Genomic DNA, 23985 nt, shown 5'->3' with positions numbered 1-23985 from the left:
TTCTTATTAATCTTTTGTTTCTTCTTTGAGAGGACTAATAGTAAGTGGCCTATTCCAAGTCCTTAAAGTAATCAATTGTAAGGCTTTAGGATCTAGAATTGGAAACTCAAAAAGGAGAGTATTTTCAGTTGGGTATCATGGAAGATCTCTCTTGACCAGTAGAATAGAGAACCTTACTCTCCTGCCTTCTGTTCTCATTCTGCTATGTTAGCTAGCCAAGTTTCAGTTTTCAGTAGACATGTGTGGCTAAGTGTATTGGACAATGCTGTTCTAGATGATTGGATTCGAATCTGTAATATATTTACTTCAAACATGGCATATCTTGATGACACACAGCTGTATTTGTCTGGAACATGAAAGATTAGTCTTGGCGTCAAATGTAACTCCACAAAAGAGGAAGAAAGGAAGCAAAAATACTTACTGAAGAATATTGGTTAAAGTTAGGGATATTTTCTCTGAGTTTTAGGTCAAGTGATTTTTAGGTACTTCAACAAAGTCAGTATCAGTTCAGTCACTCAGTCGTGTCTGACTTTCCGACCCATGGACTGTAGCACTCCAGGCTTCCCTGTCCATCACCAACTCCTGGAGCTTGCTCAAACTCATGTCCATCAAGTCGGTGATGCCATCCAACTATCTCATCCTCTTTCGGCCCCTTCTCCTCCTGCCTTCAGTCTTTCCCAGCATCAGGGTCTTTTCAAATTAGTCAGTTCTTGGCATCAGGTGGCCAAAGTACTGGAGCTTCAGCTTCAGCATCAGTCCTTCCAATGAATATTCAGGACTGATCTCCTTTAGGATGGACTGGTTGGATCTCCTTGCAGTCCAAGAGACTCTCAAGAGTCTTCTCCAACACCACAGTTCAAAAGCATCAATTCTTCGATACTCAGCTTTCTTTATGGTCCAGCTGTCACATCCATACATGACTACTGGAAAAATCATAGCTTTGACTAGAGTCATTATAATGATATTTTAAAATAAAGGCATGGATGGATGAACTAAGCAGTGTTGAAGGTCTTGAGTTCTGTCAGTAGTGACTGCTTCTTGGATTAAAGTGAGCTACTTTTTACATTTAATGCTGGAAGAGTGCTTTCTAACCTGGAAGCACCTTTGAAAGCTTGGCAGTGTAATGGATGGCAAACTTTAAGTCTTTCAGGAAGGACTCAGTACCAGTGTTTTGTTATAAGAGAATCTTCCTCTGTTGAAGATGGTCCTGCTAAACCTTAAAGTAGTCTGGAGTCAACACTGGTTATCACTCACTGTGTGGGTAGAAATGTGGTATGTGTGTGTGTGTGTTTCTGCTTCTTCTAATAGCAAGAAGTAGAAACATGGTTTTATGTTCTGTAAGATCTTGCTGTTTTCTGGAATCTAATCAGGGACCAGAACACATTGAAACAGATACCCATTCTAACTGCAAAAGGGAAATGGGGAGATTATTTTAAAAGAGATGTGAAAAATCTCAAGCAATTGGCAAGAGGTTTACAGCTTTGGTACCTTTTTCTGTGTTTGGTGTTCTTCCTCTTCTCTACCTCCTTTTCAGATTGGGTCATTGGGTCAGGTTTTCACCCCTCTCTACTTAACTTTTCTGGAAATATTATCCCATGGTACCAGTGGGACAATTAGAGTTAAGACCTACAGGTTGCACAGATTTTATTAAAGGGGTATTGAAGGAGTCAGTTGGCATGCCTAACTTCAGTTTCTTCTTTTTAGAGTGTTTTGGGTACATTTTATAGTTTTGTGGCTCATAGGGATTATTGAAATTAAAAGTGACATCTGTGTATATACATGGAAGTCACACATCCATATTCCTGTCCTAACACTTGCACTGATCCTTACAAGCAGAGCCGTCTGTCATAACTTTCATCTTTTATGGAACCTTGGAGAGCAGTAGGCAGCACAAGTGTATAAGCTGCTGCTGCTGCTAAGTCACTTCAGTCGTGTCCGACTCTGTGTGACCCCATAGACGGAAGCCCACCAGGCTCCCCCGTCCCTGGGATTCTCCAGGCAAGAACACTGGAGTGGGTTGCCATTTTCTTCTCCAATGTGTGAAAGTGGAAAGTGAAAAGTGAAAGTGAAGTCGCTCAGCCGTGTCTGACCCCCAGCGACCCCACGGACCGCAGCCTACCAGGCTCCTCCATCCATGGGATTTTCTAGGCAATAGTACTGGAGTGGCTTGCCATTGCCTTCTCCGAGTGTATAAGCAAGGCCCCTTAAGTGAAGAAATGGGATAAAAGAAAGAAAAATCGATTTATAGTCATATAATTTTGCTGTATCTTTTCTGATCACACTCTAAATTGCATAGTTTTGAAGACATTTTTTCATCTGTCTTATATTTGAGTGCCTCTTGTGGACCTGCCATTGCTCTGGAACAGGAATTGGTAAGCTGAAGCCCATTGCCACCTCTTTTTGTTAATAAAAGTTTTATTGGAACACAGCTATGCCCATTTATTTAGTTGTTTGGAGAAGAAAAGTAAATGAAAATACATAAATGTGGGAACCAATGGGAAAATTTGAGTAGGTTCCCTATTTTGCCAAAAAAAAAAAAAGGATATTGAATTGTTTTGTGCAGATAATGACTATGTCAAATTCTTTAAGATATGCAATATGGAACCTGCATTGAGAATATAAAATTGACTACAACTTTCATTATAAAATCACAACATGGTTTGCCAGCTTAAGCACATTGCTAAACGAAGCCCCCTCTGAGTGAACTGAATTAGAAAAAATATCCCGAAGCTCAAGAGCGTGAGGCTAAGCATCTTTGTTCAGGGCACAAACTGTATAACACATAGTGGTCCTTGCTGGCAAACCTAGATCCTGTCTTGAACAGTAAATTCAGTTTCTTTAGAAGGAGCCTATTGCAGCCTGTTTGCTTTGGGGTAAATGCTCGGTTACTGCAGGTTGTAGTACAAGGCTGCTACTTTGCAGCACAGTTTCATTCACTCATTTAGCAAATACTGAATATCTACCATGTGCCAAGCATTTTTGTAAGTTATCAGTGGACAAAATGGACAGAATTGCTGTTGTTACAGAGGTAACATTTTAGTAGAAGGAAGATAGATGAAATAAGCGTAATTTAATAGTAAAGATTAAGATAAGGGCACTGAAGAAAAATAAAACTGGATAGGGTAATAAAGGATGCTGGTGGTTATTTCAGATAGAGGGATGAGGGAAACCCTTCTTCAGAAGATGACAGGTGAGCAAAGACCTGAAGGAGATGAGGGACTCCTGTCCTCCTAGTGACTTCTGGAGGGTAGACATTATAGCAGTTACAAAGGCCTTAAGACTGGAACATACCTGGCAGAGTATGTGATCCGGAGGAGTGGGAGAGGAGGTCAGGTAATGGGGGAGCAGATTATAAAGTGCCTTTATGTAGGTAGAGAGTTTGGCTTTTACTTGGTCAGCTGGAGGATTTTGAGCAAGCATGCAGTGTGCTTTGTTTTAGATTTAACATGATCACTGGCTGCTGTGTTGAAAATACACCATAGGAAGGTAATAAGAGAAACAGGGGAGACAGATGTATCAATAACTGTATTGGTTATCAATTGCCGTATAGCACATTACCCCAAAACTTAATGGCTTAAAACAACAAACATTTATTGTCTCGCATGGTTTCTGTGAGGAATAGAGAAGCGGCTCAGCTGTGTAATTTTGGCTCAGGGTCTCTCATGAGGTGCAGCTCAGATGTCAGCAGAGGTTGCAGTCATGTGAAGACTTCACCAGAACTGAAGGGTCTGCTTCCAGGTTCACTCACATGCCTCGTGGCCTGAGGCCTCAGTAACTGAGCAGGTGGGGCCCTCCCTACAGCACCGTAGGGCCTTCCCCAGAGCGAGCGATCCACGAGAGTGAGCAGGGCAGCAGCCGCAGCGTTCAGCATCTGTCATGGCTAGACTCAGATACAGACCATCACGTGCACAGCATTCTGTTGTTATCCAGACCAACACCCAGAAAATGTGGGTGGGGACTACCAAGGGCCTGAATGCCAGGAATCCTGGGGCTTTCTGGGGGTCGCCTTGGAGGCTGGCACCTGGTTTACATGCTTTTGTCTCAGTATCATCACAGAGCAAAGCTGCCTCTCTCCCAGCAGTACCAGTGAGATCCAGGGAGGAGTGACTGAGTCATAGGCCAGACTCGGATCACATGCCCACCTCTGTGACAGGTCTGGCTCTGAGGAGGCGGGGTTAGGCCTATCTCAGCAAGTGAGAGAGAGGTTCTGCTATCTGAAAGGGTAAGGAGGAAAATGTACCAGGCAGACAGAAACTGTCAGTTCAGGAATATGATATCTTCATGTCCAGTTATTGAATACATTTATAATTATTAAGACACCATGGATGTTATTTAGCCTTGGTGAATAGAAAGCAGTGTGCTAAATAGAGGACAGTTTGTACCAAGAGCATTGCTGTCATTTTTCCCATCATAGCTACAACTCTCTGTGTAAACTATACCTGCTGTTAAAGTTTTGTGTGACATATTGCCTTCATAGTTTTTTCCCCTCATTGGGTGATAAACATATACTTAATTAAGAGATGAAGCTTAGGGAGCAAATACTACTTTAAATTTACATTGTCTGATTAGAATCCCACAGTTAATAGGACCTCTGCCCCTGGGAGTCCCAGGCCCACCTAGACTCCCCACATTCTCTCCGGTGATGATTACATTAACACCATTTGCTTATTTAATCCAGGAGTTGGCAGACTTTTCGTTCATCACCTATTTTTGTTCAGCACATGACCCAAGAACGGCTTTTGTGTATTTAAGTGGTAAAGGTAAAAATCAAGAGGGACATTTTTTAACGTGAAAATTCTAGGAAATTCCAATTTTGGTGGTCATTAAGTACAGTTCTGTTGGAACATTGTTGGTGACTGCTTATATGTGACAACAGCGAATTGAATAATTGTAACAGAGGCTGCATGGCCTTGAAGCCTAAAATATTTACTATTTGGTCATTTACAGAAAGGTTTGCTGGCCCCTGATTTACACGTTTTTGGGTGCAGCAGAGTAGAGTCGTCTAAGGTGGGAATGCCAATCAGAGTTTTCCTGAAGCCTATCTTCTTCACCTGGAAGCACCATAGTGGCCTCGATTTGTGAGACCTGTTGTGCTGGTCAGTGAAAACTTCTTTATGTCAATAACCAGGGAAGTGAGATTTGAGTATACTAGAATTGGCTCAGAGGTCTCTTATCCTTGTATAACTTAGTGTGTTAAAACTGATGGATTAATTATTTGCCAGGAAGGAATATGTGGTATCCCCCAGAATGTCATCGTCGTGTTAGCTGGACTCAAGCCTTTTTGTCCTTCAGCCCACACAGCGGCAGGAAAGACAAGCTAACATAGGGACCTGGGAACTGCTGAACAGAGAGAGAGCTGCAGGGCACCCTCAGTACAGTAGGAACCCTAACTCAGAGTGAACAGGGTAACCCTAGACTATCAGAGTGAACAGCATCATCGACACATCTTCTACTCTTTCATCTGTTCGCTTTATGCATGTCCCTAGGTTTTCTATAACCTCTGCAGAGGTTCTTGACCCCCAGGACGTATGTCTCTTGCCTGTATGATAGCTGATGGAGCCAAATGCTCAGAACTCTATGGGAAATTGCTGTATGCTACCAGGAGACCTTAATCTCAAACACCTGTGACAGAATGGGTATTCTTTTGATCAGTTATTATTAAACAAATTCTAGAAGAATGTTCTACCTTGCTCCTTTCTGAGATCTCCATTTGATAAAATTGCAGAGGATTAGCCAGTTCTGAGTGGTAAAGGCCAGAGGCAAAGGGAAAGCTTGTCTTTATCACTTTGTGCCTACAGTATTAGTTCGAAGTTTAGTAGGCATTCTTATGTAACTCAGCATGTATATTTTTTTCTTCTCCTGAAATAAATAGTAATGATTCCAAGTTGAAAAGGTTGTAGGTGTTAACCTAAGAATTAAAACTCTGATGCTTATGAGCCAGGTAACTGAAAGTGAAGGTAGCCTTGAGTTGGAGAGTATAGGCTCTCTCTGAGAAGGATCCCAGCTGATTGGTTTAATTTTGGGAACATCAGACTGTTGTCAGGTTTTGCTATTTTCAAGAGGAGCTGAAAATCTGGGATTTTTTGTTTGACATTTCCCCAACTTTTGAAAGTTAACAACTAATTTAAAAAAATTAATATGTGCTGGCTAACCAAACATGCCTGTGGGTCAGATTTCACTTGTTTGCCAGTTCACAACTTCTGTATTTAACTCGTCATTGTAGACCATATATCCTCCCTATTTATTTCAGGAGGAGGTAGAACAATGCAATGAAAAGTTATATGTGCCTTTTATAACTGGTTTGGATTACTGATCATTCTTGCTGAGTGACTGTTTTAATATATGAATCGTGGGTACAGTGTTTGAAACATTTTTCATCAGTCTGTTTTCTCCCCCTTTCAATAGAAAATAACCCTTTTGGGGGGCCTGATGTGAATAGTCCAACAAAAATGAAATGTGTATATTCAACAAAATACTTTGTAGTATTCACATTAGGCAAAAAGGGAATTTGAAAAGGAAATCATTTTCCTGGGAAATGACTTGTATACCTGTAAAGCATTTGAGTAATGGGTGAGCTTAAGTGCCCCCAAAAGGTGGTACAGAGAATGTCTTTTGGAATACAAAATAGAGGAGGATCGAGGTGGACAGAAATGAAACCAGAAGAGGTAGAATTTAAGCTGATGCCTGAATAGGACTGTCATAGGCAAAGTGAAGACGCGGATGGCATTTATGAAGGAAGGAGCAGTATGAGTTCGATTCTTGTTTCCAGCATTGAGCATGATTTGTTTCAAACAGATGGGAGCAAAGGACCCTCTGCTTTTTTAGGCAGAGCAGAGATAGAGCAGTTACTGAGTTTCCACTGTGTGCCAGGCACTGTATGGACGCCTTCTGTATACATTGTCTTACTTAATCTAGTTATATAAATATGAACACCCTTTTAAGGAGTTGAAACCTCGGGCAGTTTAGTAACATGTTCAAGCTCTTATAGGCAATAAAAACGGCAAAGCTGGGCTCTGACCCCAAGCCTATTCACTTTGCACTTGGCATTTACTTTGCAGGAAAATTGGACTGGTTATGGTAAATTATGTAAAGCTCAGAATCCCAGGTCTAGTACTACTCCTTCTTGGAGCAAATATAGAGTAACTAAACTGGAAGGAATATGATGAGAACTTGGTGTTGTAGGAAAATTTAAATAAGTGGATTTTGTAGAGAGGCAGTAAAACAGAAGGAAAAATACTGTTAAAATAACTCAGGTGTGAAATGATGAGAATCAGAATTGGGATGCAAAAGAAAAGAGCATGAGATATTTCCAAAAAAAAATTATTGTAACTTGGTGACTGAACTCTAGGGAATGAAGCAGAGTGAAATAAGTTTGACATGTATTTGCAGTTATAATTGAGTCTATGTTGCATTCATTTGTTGCTGTTCTTTTGTCAGAATTTTAATAATTAGTAATGAACTTTCTTTGTAGTCTTAAAAGTATTTGATCTTGAATTTTTTATGCTAATGAAAATTTCTTAGGTTAAAAGACATACAGAAAAAAAGTTTCTCAAGAACTTAGTTAAGCTAATTAAAGCTGCATAGTTAAAAATTTTAAAAAGCTGCATATTCAACCTTAAGGTTGAGTAAATGAATGAAATTTTAAATTACCTTTAAATGAAAAGAATAAGAATTCATGAATGTTCACAAATTTGTAGGTTTGGCAGGACAGGATGGACTTTGAAAGTCATTCTCTTTTAATTCTGTTTTTGATTTGAAAAAAAAAAAAAAAAAGGACATTGACCTCAAAGCTTACAGGTATGTGACCTTGGGCAAGTTATTAACTTTCTTTGAATATCAGTTTTCTCATTTAAAATGGGGATATCAGTAATACCGACGTCATAGGGTGCTGGAGAGAATTAAGTGAGGTAATACAAATAAAACATAAAAATGGTTTGTGGCCCATGGTAAGCTCTGAATAACTAAGTGTCCGAGGAAGGTAGAGAGGACAGTCAGGTGTGGGTTTGATTATGAATGTTATTAAGAGTCAAATCTCATTTTCTGAACTCTCTTTTAATTCGTACTTTTTTTTTCAATTCCATCGTGCTGATCCATTTTTCTCTGGCAATCTCGGTCTTTACTTTCTTGGATTTGGCTATGGTTTTTCCCGTGGTCATGTATGGATGTGAGAGTTGGACTGTGAAGAAAGCTGATCGCCGGAGAATTGATGCTTTTGAACTGTGGTGTTGGAGAAGACTCTTGAGAGTACCTTGTACTGCAAGGAGATCCAACCAGTCCATTCTAAAGGAGATCAGTCCTGGGTGTTCACTGGAACGACTGATGCTAAAGCTGAAACTGCAATACTTTGGCCACCTCATGCGACGAGTTGACTCACTGGAAAAGACCCTAATGCTGGGAAGTATTGGGGGCAGGAGGAGAAGGGGACGAAGGAGAATGAGATGGCTGGGTGGCATCACTGACTCTGTGGACATGAGTTTGAGTGAACTCCGGGAGTTGGAGATGGACAGGGAGGCCTGGCGTGCTGTGATTCATGGGGTCACGGAGAGTCGGACACGACTGAGCGACTGAACTGAACTGAACTGAATCCCACAATACCTAGAGCAATCAAGGAATTGTTCTGCCTTCTCCTTCTGTTTCCTCTTTTCCTTCCTGAATGCCAGGTTCATGGGCCCTTCATATTTACCTACCAAAAAGGTACCGGAGCATGGGGACACCAGACTTTCAGTTTCTCCAGAGCCACCCCATCTTTGCCACTACACATAAAGATAAACTAGGACACCCTTTTATGGCTCTTGGTCTTTTTTCTGAATCTTCATGGAAAGTTACATTTTGTGGCCTAACCATGAATAAATAAAACTGATTTTTTTCCTTTTATTTCTCTCTTTTCCTGTGAAATCCTTTGCGCTTTTTATCTGCCATGATAATAGTTGTTTTTGAAAGCTTTTGACTTACAAAAATTACTGCTAATTTGCTACTGTGTAGGGTATTTTGCGGAGAAGGCAATGGCAAGCCACTCCAGTACTCTTGCCTAGAAAATCCCATGGATGGAGGAGCCTGGTGGGCTGCAGTCCGTGGGGTCGCTAAGGGTCGGACAGGACTGAGCTACTTCACTTTTCACTTTCACACATTGGAGAAGGAAATGGCAACCCACTCCAGTGTTCTTGCCTGGAGAATCCCAGGGACGGGGGAGCCTGGTGGGCTTCCGTCTGTGGGGTCACACAGAGTTGGACACGACTGAAGTGACTTAGCAGCAGCAGCAGCAGCAGGGTATTTTGACTTGGGGAAATTGTTACTACGTTTTGAATTTTAGTCTTACTGTTCAAAAGCAGAGGTTGTGATACAAAAAGCTTCCTGATCATGTTGTACTTCTTACCTGTGAGTCTCTGCTTGAGTTTTTATAGGAATAAGATAGTTTTCTTTTCTGGATGCTTGTAATTGCCAGCATATACTGAAAAATTTGTCAGTACTGGTAGGGAAAGTTTTTAATTCTTATATAATTTTAATGTCATTAATGTGCAGTATAGAATAGTTGGTGATTTAGAACAGTGCTTCTTGGGAATTCCCTGGCTGTCCAGTGGTTAGAACCCAGCACTTTCACTGCCCAGGCCCGGGTTCGATCTTTGGTTAGGGAACTAAGATCCAGCAAGAACACTGTGTCTCAATCTTTTTCCTTTATTGCCCCCCACCCCACTCCCAGGAATCTTTTGAAACAGTTTTTTCCTTATTGGCTTCCTACCTCCATAAAATTTTAATTCCACAGATGCAGTTATCTATGTTTGTATTATGTGTACGTCTGTTTTATACATACAGAGTAACGGGGTTTTTTACTCCCATCTCCAGGGTCAGCGTCTGTCTTCTTGAGCTGGTGCTGCTTGCTGTACTGGTTACAGCAGCAGGTTCTCAGAATTTTTGGTTTCAAGACCTTTGAGTTCTCAAAAGTTATTGAGTACATTGAAGACCTTTAGCCTGTGTCTGTCATATCTTGTGAAAATTTTATCATATTACAAATTACAGTGTGACAATCACAAATATTTATTAGTTATTAATTTATTTAAAAGTTATTGTGAAAAATAACTCCCCCCTTCAGAGGGTTCAGTAAGAAACATGACATTGTTATGCATTTTTGCAAGTTCTTTAAGGTCTGGATTAGAACAAACATCTGGTTTCTCATGGTTGCCTCTGTATTCAGTCTGTTGGTTCATGGGGTCCGCAAACAGTCGGACACGACTGAGCGACTGAACTGAACGTTTAAAAAAAAAAAAGCTGGTGTCATACAGATATGTAGTTGGAAAAGGAAGGAGTTTTTGATAACCTTTTCAGATAGTAGATGTTATTCTTCTTTGATATTACACCAAAATATGACAATTTGTAGTTTCTTAAATACAGTGTAGAATCTCATGCTGTGTAAAAATGTTTTGTCCTGTTACTCTGAAACCCATGGGTCTATCTTTCCCTTTGAGTGATTGTTTTGTTCATGAATAATGTTGTACCATCGTAGGTTGGTCATTTAGAAAATATTGGTTTCCTGGCTTATGCTGATCTCCCAAATGTTGATAATAGAACCAATACTCACATGTCATTAATATCACCACTAATCAGCTTCCCTGGTGGCTCAGATGGTAAAGAATCTACCTGCAGTGCAGGAGACACCGGCTTGATTCTTAGGTTGGGAAGATCCCCTGGAGAAGGAAATGGTAGCGCACTCCAGTATGCTTACCTGGAGAATCCCATGGACAGAGGAGCCTGGTAGGCTACAGTCCATGGGGTCACAAAGACTAGGACATGGCTGAGCGACTGACACTTTCAGTTTTTTCACAGATCATTTCAGAGACTCCCTAAAAATTTACTTGTCAAGCTTTTTTATTTTATTATTTAAATATTGTCCTTGGCAATAAATACTATTAGTTATTTTTCTTGAAGTAATAGGCTTCATTCATTTCTGAGAAAATATCTGATATAATCAAATCTGAATAATCAGTTTGTCAGTTCTTGAAACAAAAAACCTGTTCTGTGAAGATGACTCAGCTTGTAACTCAAACAATTGTTCAAATACTTTTTCTTCACTCACCATGCAGCAGGAATGCTTTATGTGTATTTCCCAGTTTGTCACACAAAATATTAACAAGTTGTGTGTGTTCAGTCTCAGGATTTAATAAATTAAGAATTTTGCTGTGACAGGTGATCAAGAATATAATGGTACTGTGTGTCATGGTTTGCTTCCTTGATGAGGCTCCAGGTTCTTACCACCTTTGCTGTTTACTCATCATTGGATTCTGAGATGACTTGGCTTCAAGTAGAAAAGATGTTTTTCAGAATTTCAGATTCTGTTTCTAGGCCTAAAGGTCTAAAGACTATCAACAGGTATAGGTTTTTCTTTTTAAAGGTACATGCTAAACCTAAACCTGCTTTGTTTTATAATCCAGTCAAATGCATTATTGCTCTTGGTTCTGAAATTTGCATTAAATCCACCCCATTCACCCCTCAATCCACAACAATGTTTGCAAATAATTTAGGTGAAAAAAAAAAACTATTAGTGGTAAACAGTGAAGGTTTCTTTCATTGTTTATAAATTCGAGAAAACTTCAGTGGCAAAACACTGTCCTTCATTGTTAGTCTTATCATTTATGATGTTTGAACATAGGCTCCTCTGTAAAGACACCTACACCCATTTTGGAGTAACCTTCATTTCATTTGGGAGGCTTTTTGTTGTTGTTGTTGTCTTTAATAAGATAGAACCTGTTATTACCTTCTGTCACGTTATTCATGCCAAAGAACCGCGTGCTCTATGGGAGAAATGGCACACAGGTTTCTTCTGTCTGCTGTAATTGATTATTGCCTGTGGTTCCCAAACAATTCCTCTGCCTGTTAGTTTTTAAATTTTAAGTACTTTAAATATTTTGTCCCCAATTATATAGTAGTATCTTCATTTAAGAGGATTTGAAAAGTACAGAGAAGATACACATCAGAAAAAAAAGAAAATCTGTTAGCTTTCCCATCCTTAGATTTATTCTTTCTGATCTTTATTGATGATTAATAGGTTTGTCAGCATTATAAATAAGCTGTGAAATACATGCTTTGTGTATATGTGTGTATATATACATATGTATTTATAGTTTTTTTCTGATTCTACCCAAGTTATTCTGTTAAAGGAGATGCTGGGTTCAAAAGGGCAATCTTTCACAAGGCTCTTAAGATGAATTGTCAATGTAGCTTTCTAAAATGACTGACTCAGTTTCTTATTTTACCAGTGTACTATTTTTCCACATCTTCACCAGCATTGCTATTATGTTAAATGCTTTTTAAGCAGAAAATATTATGCAAGTTAAAACATGAAATTTTAAAGCAAAAGTTAAATGATTTGGCCTTACTAATACAACAAAGAGCAAACTGTATTTCTCATTCCTAGGTGCCCAAGCTGAACTAGACTTAAAAGATTTTTCTTAACATTCTGATGGTGTGGAATCTTTAGATCAGATACCTTTCTCTAGTTCTTAACATTGTTTGAGCCAATACAATCCTCTTCTTGTACAGTGAGGCTCAGAGATAAAAGTGCAGTTTTTGTATCCTTTTGATATTTTTTTTTCCTCTCTCTACACCAGACAGCTGTAGAGTGGTTTGGGGAGGAGTATATGTACATTTTCCTTTATTACATAAAGCAGATTTGGGTATATGTGATTGTAGTATGTATCAGAGTTCTCTGCTCATTCTGTGTAAATTTCAGGTGTGCAACAGAGGAACATGGCTCAAGAAACTAATCACAGCCAAGTGCCTATGCTTTGTTCCACTGGCTGCGGATTTTATGGAAACCCTCGTACGAATGGCATGTGTTCAGTGTGCTATAAAGAACATCTTCAAAGACAGAATAGTAGTAATGGTAGAATAAGTCCACCTGGTAAGTAGTTCTTACCTGGTAAGTAAAACACAGCGCTGTTCATAACTGAGATACACCTGAATAGCATAGGATACACAGCACCTCTTCCTGCTTTCACACTGTACTTGCATTACTACATTTACATCAGGAAAATGTCTCATTGCATATTGTAATGATCAGTGGTAGGGCAAGAGAAAGAGGAATATCTCCACTCATTGAGAAGAACTACTGTCGATCCATCTCAGTCTTACGTGCTGTGGTCGAGATCTCTTACTAATTAATAAAATAGATGCACACTCCAAGTATGTAGCGCTGTCTTGGAAAATAAGCTCTGAAGGAGTGGGGGCTTTATGAGGACCTTGGTTCTTTTCTCTGGGATGACTTCAGAGGCCAAGGTAGTTGTAGGAGGAGAGAGTTCCAGATATGTATTTGGAAGCCACAGATGACTTCAGAGAAAACCTTCCTCCATTCTGCATAGGAAGGAGAGGTGGGGCAGTTTGACTCAGAGAAAAGGGTGTTTGTTCATCCCCAGTTCACTTGAGTTCTTTATGCATTTTTATGTCAGAGGATTCTCCTGGAATTGACATAGCTTTTGCTTCAGTGATTGTGTAAAAAGGGATTTTGAACATGAGCTTTACTGATCTAGGATAGTTCTCATATAGGTTAATGCCTGAATATGTAGGTTTCTGTGGTTAATAAAAGTGCAGGCTGTTACTTATTTCATTTAAAATTGTTTGTGGAGTCTATTTCATCATTGCTTCCTGTTCAAGCCAGACTTCTTTAGATTTTCTTGAGGCTAAAATCAAGTGAATATAAGTTACTATGTTGTTTTGTAAAATCATTATCTACATTTTTGCCTTATGAAGAACAGGTAAAATAATATAACCTGAGTGCAGATTTTAATTCTGAACTTACATTTGCCTTACTACTGAATTCTTTTTTATTTTAAAGATCTCATTGTGCAGTATTACTTGGAAGACATTTATGAATTAAAGAGTTTGGGCGATAATCCTAAAAAATAGTAGTTTAGGTCTTGACTGTATATTTTGTATGTGGTAAAATTAGCATCCTTTTCATAGGAAAATTATTGAAAACTTTTAGTTCAAGTAATGAACTGGCATATTGCATAGTAAAACAAAACCCATGTACTGTATTTCGTGGGAAACTGGTCTTGGTTTTTTAGATAAGGTGCCGGCCCGCCCAGGGCACAGAGTCACTAATGTGCGGTGTGGTCCTGTTGCAGCGCCTTCTGTCACAAGTCTGTCTGAGTCCTTACCAGTCCAGTGCACAGAAGGTAGTGTCCCAGAGGCTCAGTCAGCACTAGACTCAACAGCTTCATCTATGCAGCCAAGGTAAGAGGCCGCCTCTAAACTGTGACCAGAGAGCTATCGAAAAGTAAGGCATTTTTTATGTATCTGGTCAGTTCTGTTATTTAAGGAAAACTATTTAAAGTCACTTTAGGATTAACTAGCAGAAAATTGTATCTGTCTCATTATTATCACTGACTAGTCAAAAAAATCTTTTTATTGGTATTACATGATGGTGAGAGTAGGGAGTTGTCTTAAAATGTAGTGAAAAGATTTTGTTTTTCAGACAGCTTTTTTTCTTCATTTTTCTTCATAATGTATCCTGACCAACCCCTGAAGTCCTTTTGAAGCATGTTAAGTTCTTCTAGTCATAGCCCTTTGATGCAAATACTAGTGCTTTGTATTAAAAAACGGTCTTGTCACAGGTTCTCTGTTTAATATCTTGTGATCCTGTTCCGTTCAATATCATGATATCGTCCTGATATCTATTTGTATTGTAGTGTATTTTGTTTTTAACTGAAGTCTTTTAGAAGCTGGAAACACAGAAATATTTGTTTCATTCTGCTGTTAGGAAACATATACTAAGTTTCTTCTCTGAAGTTCCTTTTTCCATTTCTCCTGTGTCCATCAGTACATCATATACAAATTTGTGTTAGGGTTCTTGAAGCATGTCTTTATCATATTAGTGTTCATTTAGTGAATTCATACACAGTAGACACGTACTATTGCTTTATTTCAAAATCAAAAAATTTCTGGTCCAAATTGGTCTCAAGTTTCAAAATTCTGTAGTTCTGTAGAAGTTATTTTTTAAAAAAAGCATTTCTGGTTAATTCCTGTCTTAATGATCTGCTTAGATATGTTGAACTCTTACTTATTAATTACTTAGTTTATAGTAATGAATAGAGATCATCTTTTAAAATCTAAATATTTTTGCTTTTCTAGCCCTGTGTCAAATCAGTCACTTTTATCAGAATCTGTAGCGTCTTCCCAAGTGGACAGTACATCTGTGGACAAAGCAATACCTGAAACAGAAGACCTGCAAGGTTTGCACATGATCTAGCACATGTTTGGTCATTTATTTAACATCTGAGTATTCCTAGCCAGGCACTCTCCTAGAAGCATGTGTTTTATAAATTACCTGCCTGATACATATTTTTTATATTCGTTTTCTTTATGAGCAGGGTGTTTTACATTCTTAAGTATTTAATTGACTGAATTGTAGGGAGCCCTTTCCACTTACATGTAATTAGGTCATCAGCATCAACATAGAAATTTAAAAATCTGTTTTGTTTGAGAAATAAATTGAATGAGTGGTTGTGTTATACTGTTCTCTTTTACTGTTTTGTCTGTTTTAACCTAAATGTTCTTTCCTTTCCCATGAACTGGGGCTGCTGGTTTAAGAGGAATCTCTTGCTTTGGACTTGGATTATCTATTTACTTTGACTGGCAGTGACCCCCCCTTTCCCCACGTGTGACTTCCAGCACAGCAGTCATGCTCAGTTACTCTTATTTATAGCATGGCATCTCAAGTTCTTGCCCATACTCTTCGTATCCCCATTATGTGAACCAAAATGAAGTGGATCTAGGAAGACTGGAATATGTGTATGAAGGCTTTCTTAGTGGGCAGAGCTAGTAGAGGAGGCATTTCGGATATGTGAAAAATCTGTGCTTGGTTAATTATATTCTGCTAGTGTGTGGAAACGATGTATTAATTGAGGAGGATACTCAGGAAAGAAGCCCGAAGATGAGCTGTGTGTCCTTTGACCTGTGACATGATTTAAATGGACACGATGCCATACCCATTGAAGCCTTCCACTGAACATGGTGTTCACAGGGTGACAACGGATATATCTGGCAATCTTAGCTGAAGTTTGCTAAAGTTTAAATTTAGTTAAGCTAGGTAATTCCCCTTCCTCTGATTTCATACCCAACAAATGATTGGCATAATTTGCCTCCTTACACATTTTGCTGTAGAAAGAAAATGTAGCTGTCTGATCAGCATAAATATTCCATGCAATTATGAATATTGTAAATATTCATGATTATTATAAGTGAATAATTTTTATTTTTAGTTAAATAGAAAAGGATGGGCAGAGACAAAGGATATTTTTTAAAGCAGAAATAGAAAAATTCCCAAAGTTTAGTTATCCATCAAACATGGGAAATAAGACAAGGGTGATGTTAAAGCTTTCAATTGGATGACAGTTGAAACGGCAATGATGTGTTTGTTCTCAACAGGGAGGTTGAAAGAAGTGATGGTGAGACAAGATTTTAGAGCAAATTGGAAGTGGTCACACTTCAAAACTTAAAGACTCATTGGAGGTAGTGGATGGGTAAATGGGTGTTTAAATGTATGAGCAGTCTTCCGTCTGAGGTTTGGAAGTCCTTGGCCCAGGTTGGAAGATGAGAGGCAGAATGGAGAAGGGCAGGTAGGGTACCAAGTCTGCATGCACTGGGGAGAGGATACATTATCTGTATCCTGGTTACTTTCAGGCCCCAGATGCAGAGAATTGAGAAACGGGTTGCTTGGCAGTTGCCAGAGAGAGCTAAGGATGGAAGAATGAAAACAGGCTGCTAACCATGAAGGTGTTATTTACCTCTTAAAGTTGAACAAATTTTAGAATGTTGATAGTGGGGAAATATATGCTGCTCAAGAATAAAACAGTGATTGTTTTACAAGTTTGACAAAAAATTTTAAGTTGGTTAACTGTTATAATACGAAGACACATTTATGGTATATGGATAATAATAACAGTTTTCCTTGCCTAGTGCTGAGTACATTAATGCAAAAGATGGTCTTGATGCTATGTTAGGAGAAATTGTGCGTGCTCAGTCGCTTCAGTTGTGTCCAACTCTTTGTGACCCCATGGACTGTAGCCTGCCAGGCTCTCTGTCTATAGGATTCTCCAGGAAAGAATACTGGCCTGAGTTGCCATGCTCTCCTCCAGGAGATCTTCCTGACAAGGAATCGAACCCATGTCTCTTATATCTCCTGCATTTGCAAGCACGTTCTGTACCACTTTTGAGGTTTTAAATAGTGGGGTTTTTAATTGTATAGACTCCTTTTTTTCTCACATGTAATTTCAGTGACTTAAGTTAAACCAGTATTAACTTAAGTTCCTTTCAAGAACTTAGCATTCATAACTTGAGTATAACAGAATCATTGAACAATCAGGTATAAGTTTCATATGAGTTTGAGAGGGTTAATTTTCCATGTGTAAAATCTCTTAGGCTAGTTAAAAAAAAAAAAAGTCTTTCTTATACTGTTGAATTGAAAATGTGTTATTATAAACCCGCATACAATTGTGTATCTACACAGATACACACACTCATGACACACAATATACCTGTGATTTCCCTATTTGATAGGAATAAATGCAGAAAATATTTTTTCCATCTACTTAACAGATGGACAAAAAGAAAAGATGTCTTTCACTCAAGTGCTATAGTCATTTGAGCTGGAACTAGGACCTAGGCACCTGACTCCAGACCATTATTCTTTCCACTAGACAGCTGTGGTGCTTCCTAGAGTAGGCTGTCTGTGTGTGTGTTCCTGCTGCCAGCTCCAGCCCCCCTCAGTTCCCGGGGTAGGGTCAGCTGGTTTGGTGACTCGCCCAGGTATCTGTTCTCTCTCTTCCTTATTGTTCCACTTGTATCCCTCAAGCAGAATTTATTAGATAGGAAAATCATCCCAGATGGAAGAAGGCACACGAGTAGCTGCTGTGTGCCTAAATCAGAATTCCCTAACATTGTTATTGGAGTTTTCAGAGTGGTGTCCTTGAAAAACAGCTTTTTTCTCTGTAGGTATTTTGCTCATAATCAGGATAGGTGGGTGGTACTGCTTCCATTTGGTCCTCATGGCTCTGAAGAATTTCATGTTTAATTGAGAATTTACTATATTAAAACATCTTTCTCTTTTAATTATGCCTTGTGATTTAATCAACAGCAGTATCTCACGTATACAGTGAGGAATGTGTATCAGTTAGGAATGACAGGTTTCCAGTTTATTAAACCCATAAGTTAGCGGTGTAGGGTCAATAATTTGACCTGAATTTTGGTGCAGATGGCCTTGGTTTCACTACTTAATTTACTATCTTAATTGTAATCTTTTAATCAATATATCTTATTCCCCATATTTTAAAGGTTTTATATGAAATATTCTGAGCATTTTGAACATACTTAGTATTCCACTGAATCTTGGTTTTAGGATTTCTTTCCCTTGTACTCTCTGAAATCTACGTAGTTCTGACTCAGCAATATTTAGAAGTTTGCATGTGACCATTTTTTTACACATTTTCTTTCTTTCTGCCTTAGAATACCCAAGTAGTGTTTGTGTGTTGTATGTTTTTTATGGGTCAAATACATAATTATCAGAAAATTTTGAAAATATAGCACTTTCTAGAGTTATTGTTAACATCTCAATGTATAGTTTAGCTTTTCTGCATCTGTGTATACATACATACTTAACATACATATATGCATTTAACAAAAAGGGGTCATATTATATAAACTACTTTGTAACCTAATTGTGGGCATATTTCCATGCTAATAAATAAACACTCAGTTATCCTCTGAATAAACAGATCAGTGGGGACAGGTGGGGGTAGCAGCCACCTCAAATAAGAATCTCATTGCACAATTAAATTTCACTACCTTAATATTTTTATCAGCTTCAGTATCAGAAACGGCACAGCAGGCATCTGAAGAGCAAAGCAAGTCTCTTGAAAAACCAAAACAGAAAAAGAATCGCTGTTTCATGTGCAGAAAGAAAGTGGGACTTACTGGTAAGGGCCTGAGTCACAAGGTTTAAATTAAAATTCTTTTTAAGATAATGCTTGACTTACTATTAATGGCTTCAATTAAGATTATTTCTGTTTCCATATGAGTTAATAATGGATATGCTTCACCTCCTGAATTTTTTTAAGTAAAAGTAGCTTTAATTACATACCTAATAGTGAAATGAGTAGCTTTTCTTTTAAAATTCGTTTTAGCTGCATTTGAGAATGTTAGACAAGTAAAGTCAGTGTGCCAGGTTCTGTGAAAGGGCAGGGGTGTGGCTCCTGCCTTTAGAGAGCCAGAAATTGTTGTGTGAGAGAGGGTGTTTAAGTACTTGGTGAGCCGTGTGTAAAACGGCCAGTCATTGGTTGGTGGTACGGGCTCACAGAGTTCATACATGTAAGGTGACAGACCTGTCCTGACACCCAATAAATAATCAGTACATGCTGACTGCTGTGACAGAGATATTAGATGGTATTAAGAGAGGGGAAAAATGTTCGAAATACTACTTGGCTAATTGGCAAAGAAAGTATGTTTACATGTAGTCAAGTATATTGCTTTGGGAGTTCAGAGATGTGCGTAATTATTGATAATTCATAGGAGAGGAGCAGAGGCCCCTCAAAGAATCCAGAAGGTAGGATGTTTCAGCTGGGTCCTGAAAAATGAGTAGGACTTATAACTGATGGACATAGGAGCATTTCAGGCAGAAAAAAAGATAGCTTGAATGAAAACTCAGAGAAAGGAAAGAATAGGGCATGGTTAGGGACCATAAATAGGGAATGTAGCACAAACTATCTGCAGAAGGGTGTTTGAGACCCATCAGATGAGGCTGATGGTGTGTGCTGTGGTTAACTGATGGGGAAGAGTGGCAGCTATAAATAGTTTCCATTTATTGTTTACTATAATTCAGCATTCTGCTGAATACTCTGCCTAAGAAACTGACTTAAGAATAGATAGGATTTTGAGCAAAATTATGTTTTAGGAAGGTTATGTGGCTAAGGAATAGATAAAAGAGGAAAGGAGATTTATAGTCATATCAAAGATGTTTTAAGACTGGCTCATGCCTTGGCAGTCCATGGGGTCGCGAAGAGTCAGACACGACTGAGCGCCTTCACTTTCACTTTTCTCTTTCATGCATTGGAGAAGGAAATGGCAACCTACTCCAGTGTTCTTGCCTGGAGAATCCCAGGGATGGGGGAGCCTGGTGGGCTTCCGTCTATGGGGTCGCGCAGAGTCGGACACGACTAAAGCGACTTAGCAGCAGCAGCAGCATGCCTTGGCAAGTGTATTTATTTAAAGAATACAAACATGAGCAAATAAGGCATTTTAAAGTGTGTGTGTATATATATACTATATAATATATATGTATAGTATCAAATACTGTCTTTCTAAATCTCAGAAACTTAGACTTCATGAATAGAAGGCTGCGACTTAGTAATTTCTATCTTGTCCACTCTTGTTAGTCTGATGTTACTTTTGGCTTCATTTTTCATTCCTTATTACGAAGTCACTGGAGACTTCCTGGTGATCCAGGAGTTAGGACTGCACACTTTGATTCCTGGGTTCAATCCCTGACTGGGGAACTAAGATCCCACAAGATGTGTAGTGCAGCCAAAATAATAATAATAAAATTTTTTAAATAAAATGTTATGAAGTTACAGAACATCTTTGGAAGTTTTAAAAAAATGTGGTAATGGAGGTTTGCATTAAATGTCAGCATTTAAAATATTGATTCCTGTGTTCTAACAATTCCATCATACAGTAAAATCCTTTTTAGGGTTGCAGGACTAGTTTTATTTAAAGACTATTCACCCTGCTTATTTCTGTCTTTTGGCTTCAGTTCTTGGGGCATTTCCCTAAAATAAGTAGCATTTATTGCATGTTCACTGTGTTAGGCAGGTAATACTTCCTCGTTTAATTCTTACTATAACTGACTTCCAGAATTGGAGGTGCAGAGACTGGGGTTCCGGGAGGCTTGGTAATTTGCCTTTGTTAGTAAATAGATTCATGCTTGCTAAGTCGCTTCAGTCGTGGCCGACTCTGTGTGACCCCATAGACGTCAGCCGACCAGGCTCCGCGGTCCCTGGGATTCTCCAGGCAAGAACACTGGAGTGGGTTGCCATTTAGGCAACTGCAATTGGATCTCATGCTCTTAGTCACTGAGCCAGATTACAGTTCACGTCTCAATTGGAGATTGGCCAAGGAGAGCTAGTGTACTGTTTATTTGTTAACAGTTCTGTCCAAAGTTTCATATTTCTTAACTAAATCTTAAGGTTGTCTTCTGACAGTATGCTTATTTTTTCACATTGTAGTATTTGAGAAATGTCTTACATTTTCAGTTTATCAGTCCTGTTTTTGATAGGAAGAGGTTGTGTTTCAGGTGAAGAAACTTGAGCTCAGAGAAGTCGCTGTGACTTAGGCTGGCACAGACCTGTGTTTGTAGGTGGTAACAAAAACTGAAGCCATCAGCTGGTGAATTTGAGAGTGTACTAGGTTGTGCAACTACTAGTTTGGAATGATTCTTTAGATTGCTGCCCTAAAGACATGATCTTTTTAACATTAATTATGTAGAGAGTTTAATATTTAGACCTTGCACTCAACTCACATACATGTATTAATCCATTTTCAGGGTTTGAATGCCGGTGTGGAAATGTTTACTGTGGTGTACACCGTTACTCAGATGTACACAATTGCTCTTACAATTACAAAGCTGATGCTGCTGAGAAAATCAGAAAAGAAAATCCAGTAGTTGTTGGTGAAAAGATCCAGAAGATTTGAACTCCTGATGGAATACAAAATCCTTTGACCATCTGCAAACTAAAAACTGACTTGAGGTTTTTTTTCCTAGTCATTGGGAATGTAGAGCAGTGTATCTTGCATAGACCTTTAATCATACATGTCATCAGAAGAATAGATTTTTGTTTTTGTTTTGAAAATGACTCTGAACATTTATTTCCATTGCAATTTCTGTGGCTGAAAAAAGTAAACTTTACGAGTATTATCCTTTTAAGATCATTTTAATTTTAGTTGAGTGCAGAGGGCTTTTATAACAAATGTGGAGAAATTTTGGAGGGCTGTGATTTTTCCCAGTATTAAACATGCATGCTTTAATCTTGCAGTTTATTTTCTCATTGTGTATGTATATATAGCTTTTCTCTGCAGCACGATTTCTGTTTTGATAATGTCCTTTAGGGCACAGCTAGTTATCAGTAACTGAATGTATCTTAATCATTATGGCTGCTTCTGTTTTTCCTTAACAAAGGTTATACGTATGTTAGCATATAGTTTCTTTGCACCCACTATTTATGTCTGAATCATTTGTCACAGGAGAGTGTGTGCTGATGAGATTCTGAGTTTGTGTGTTTTTAAGTTTTTTTGAGCGAGGGAAGGAAAAGCTGTACGCATTTCATTGCTGACTGCAGGTTTCTTTCAGATGATGTTCATCGGTCTGTGTGTATACAAATATGAAGAATGATCTGAAGTAATTGTGCTGTATTTATGTTTATCCACAGTCTTTGATTAAATAAAAAGGAAAACCGAAATGTTCCCTTGTGTTACTTTTTCTCAGTTGCTCTTGCTGTTAGTTCATTTTGACTTCTGGTCCTTTAGTTTTCTGCTTTACTGATTTTGTGAGATGAGCTCTCACATCTATCTGTGACTGATACTTAACGATGATAAACTGTGATCTTACATTCCCGTGAGTTGAAAGTGTCATATTTTCTAGCTCTTGTTTGTTTCTCTGTTCTGAACTCTGTCACAACGAATTAGTATCTAGCAGAAGCTTCTTTTTCTAGTAGGATTAGAGAAACTGAAAGAGCATAACTCAAACATGAAGAGCTGGAGAACTGTGGAGTAGAAAGATCTCCAAAAAGCCATTTGTTCTGTGGTTTTTAAACTTACCTAGCAGCCAGCCTTTTAAAAACTTGAATAGTCTCTAAAACAGATTAAATAGTATTTTACAATACAAATTTCTTGAGTTTATATTTGTTTACTTAATACTTGTGTATTCCATCTTAGTATGTGTATTCTCCTTTCATATGTAATGATGACTTTGCATTGGAATCTGTAAATATTAAACAAGAGAAAACCATTATGACTATCTTAGTAGATCCAATTAAAGTATATAATGGGATTTAACACTACCCAGTCATAATAAAAACTCTTGATAAATTAGGACTCGAAAGGAATTTCCTTAAGGTGATAGTTTCTTTGTAAATCTGTAAAACAAAAGACAAGCATCTGCCTGAAAGAGGAAATTTCATACCCCTTAAAATTCAGAAACAAAGGGCTGGTTTTCCACTATCACTGCTTATGTTCAAAATTGTGTTGGCGATCCTAGTCAATAGAATAAAAATTTTTATAAGAAATAAAAAGTAGGAAACACTATTTGTACATTACACGTTCTTTTTTTGTAGAAAACTCAAGTCTAAAGAGAAAGTACCAGAAATACCAGGGTTTCATTACAGAGGTAGGTGTAACATTAATTTTCTGAAGCCAGTTGCATTTCTTTGTATCAGTAACAATCAGAAAACTGGAGGACATGTTTTATAATAGTATTAACACCAAGTACCTAGGAAATTTAACAATGTATGTTGAAAACCTCTTTTAAGAAAAAATTTTCAAACATTATTAAGAGATAATAACTAAGACCTGAAAAAGTAGGGAGAGAGAGAAGTTTGCGGCTAGGCAAACAATGTCAAGAAGATGTATTTTGTACCCAAATAGCCCTATAGATTCAAAGCAGTCCCTATCAGAGTCCCACCAAGTTCCTCCTGAAACTTGTTAAGGTGGTTCTGAATTAAAAGATAAGGATGAGCCCAAGGCTAAGACATTTCAATAAAGAAAAATCAGGGAGGTGTGCATTTTTCTACTCTATGTTAAAGACTCGTCATGAAGCCATGTTCATTAAAATAGCATGGTATTCATTAAGGGTCGTACAGAATCCTAATAGATTAGACCAAAATGCCCCAAAAAAGCCATTCATGAAATGAACTGGGTATAAGAGATACAGCAACCACATTGAGGGAAGGA

At 38.3% G+C, this 23985-nt stretch overlaps 1 protein-coding gene across 10 annotated transcripts in view; it reads left to right on the top strand.

The window, feature by feature from the left end:
- Positions 1-22646, top strand: part of ZFAND6 (zinc finger AN1-type containing 6) — a 56087-nt gene extending 33441 nt beyond the window's left edge. For 7 of the 10 annotated variants that reach the window (XM_088829588.1, XM_088829580.1, XM_088829585.1 and 4 more), the window contains 5 exons: positions 12722-12892; positions 14055-14223; positions 15121-15221; positions 18849-18962; positions 21584-22646. In XM_088829588.1, coding sequence (XP_088685714.1) covers positions 12739-12892; positions 14055-14223; positions 15121-15221; positions 18849-18962; positions 21584-21732 — 687 coding nt within the window. In that variant the 5' untranslated portion in view covers positions 12722-12738 and the 3' untranslated portion in view covers positions 21733-22646. The remainder of the gene's footprint in view (positions 1-12721; positions 12893-14054; positions 14224-15120; positions 15222-18848; positions 18963-21583) is intronic. The other 3 variants (XM_055417940.2, XM_088829587.1, XM_088829586.1) reach the window with 3 other exon arrangements.
- Positions 22647-23985: the final 1339 nt, after the last annotated feature.

The sequence above is a fragment of the Moschus berezovskii genome, chromosome 21 (assembly GCF_049115385.1).
Source record: "Moschus berezovskii isolate FMDL1 chromosome 21, NW_MosBer_1.0, whole genome shotgun sequence".
NCBI lineage: Eukaryota > Metazoa > Chordata > Mammalia > Artiodactyla > Moschidae > Moschus > Moschus berezovskii.
This window is presented reverse-complemented; position numbering and strand designations above follow the sequence as displayed.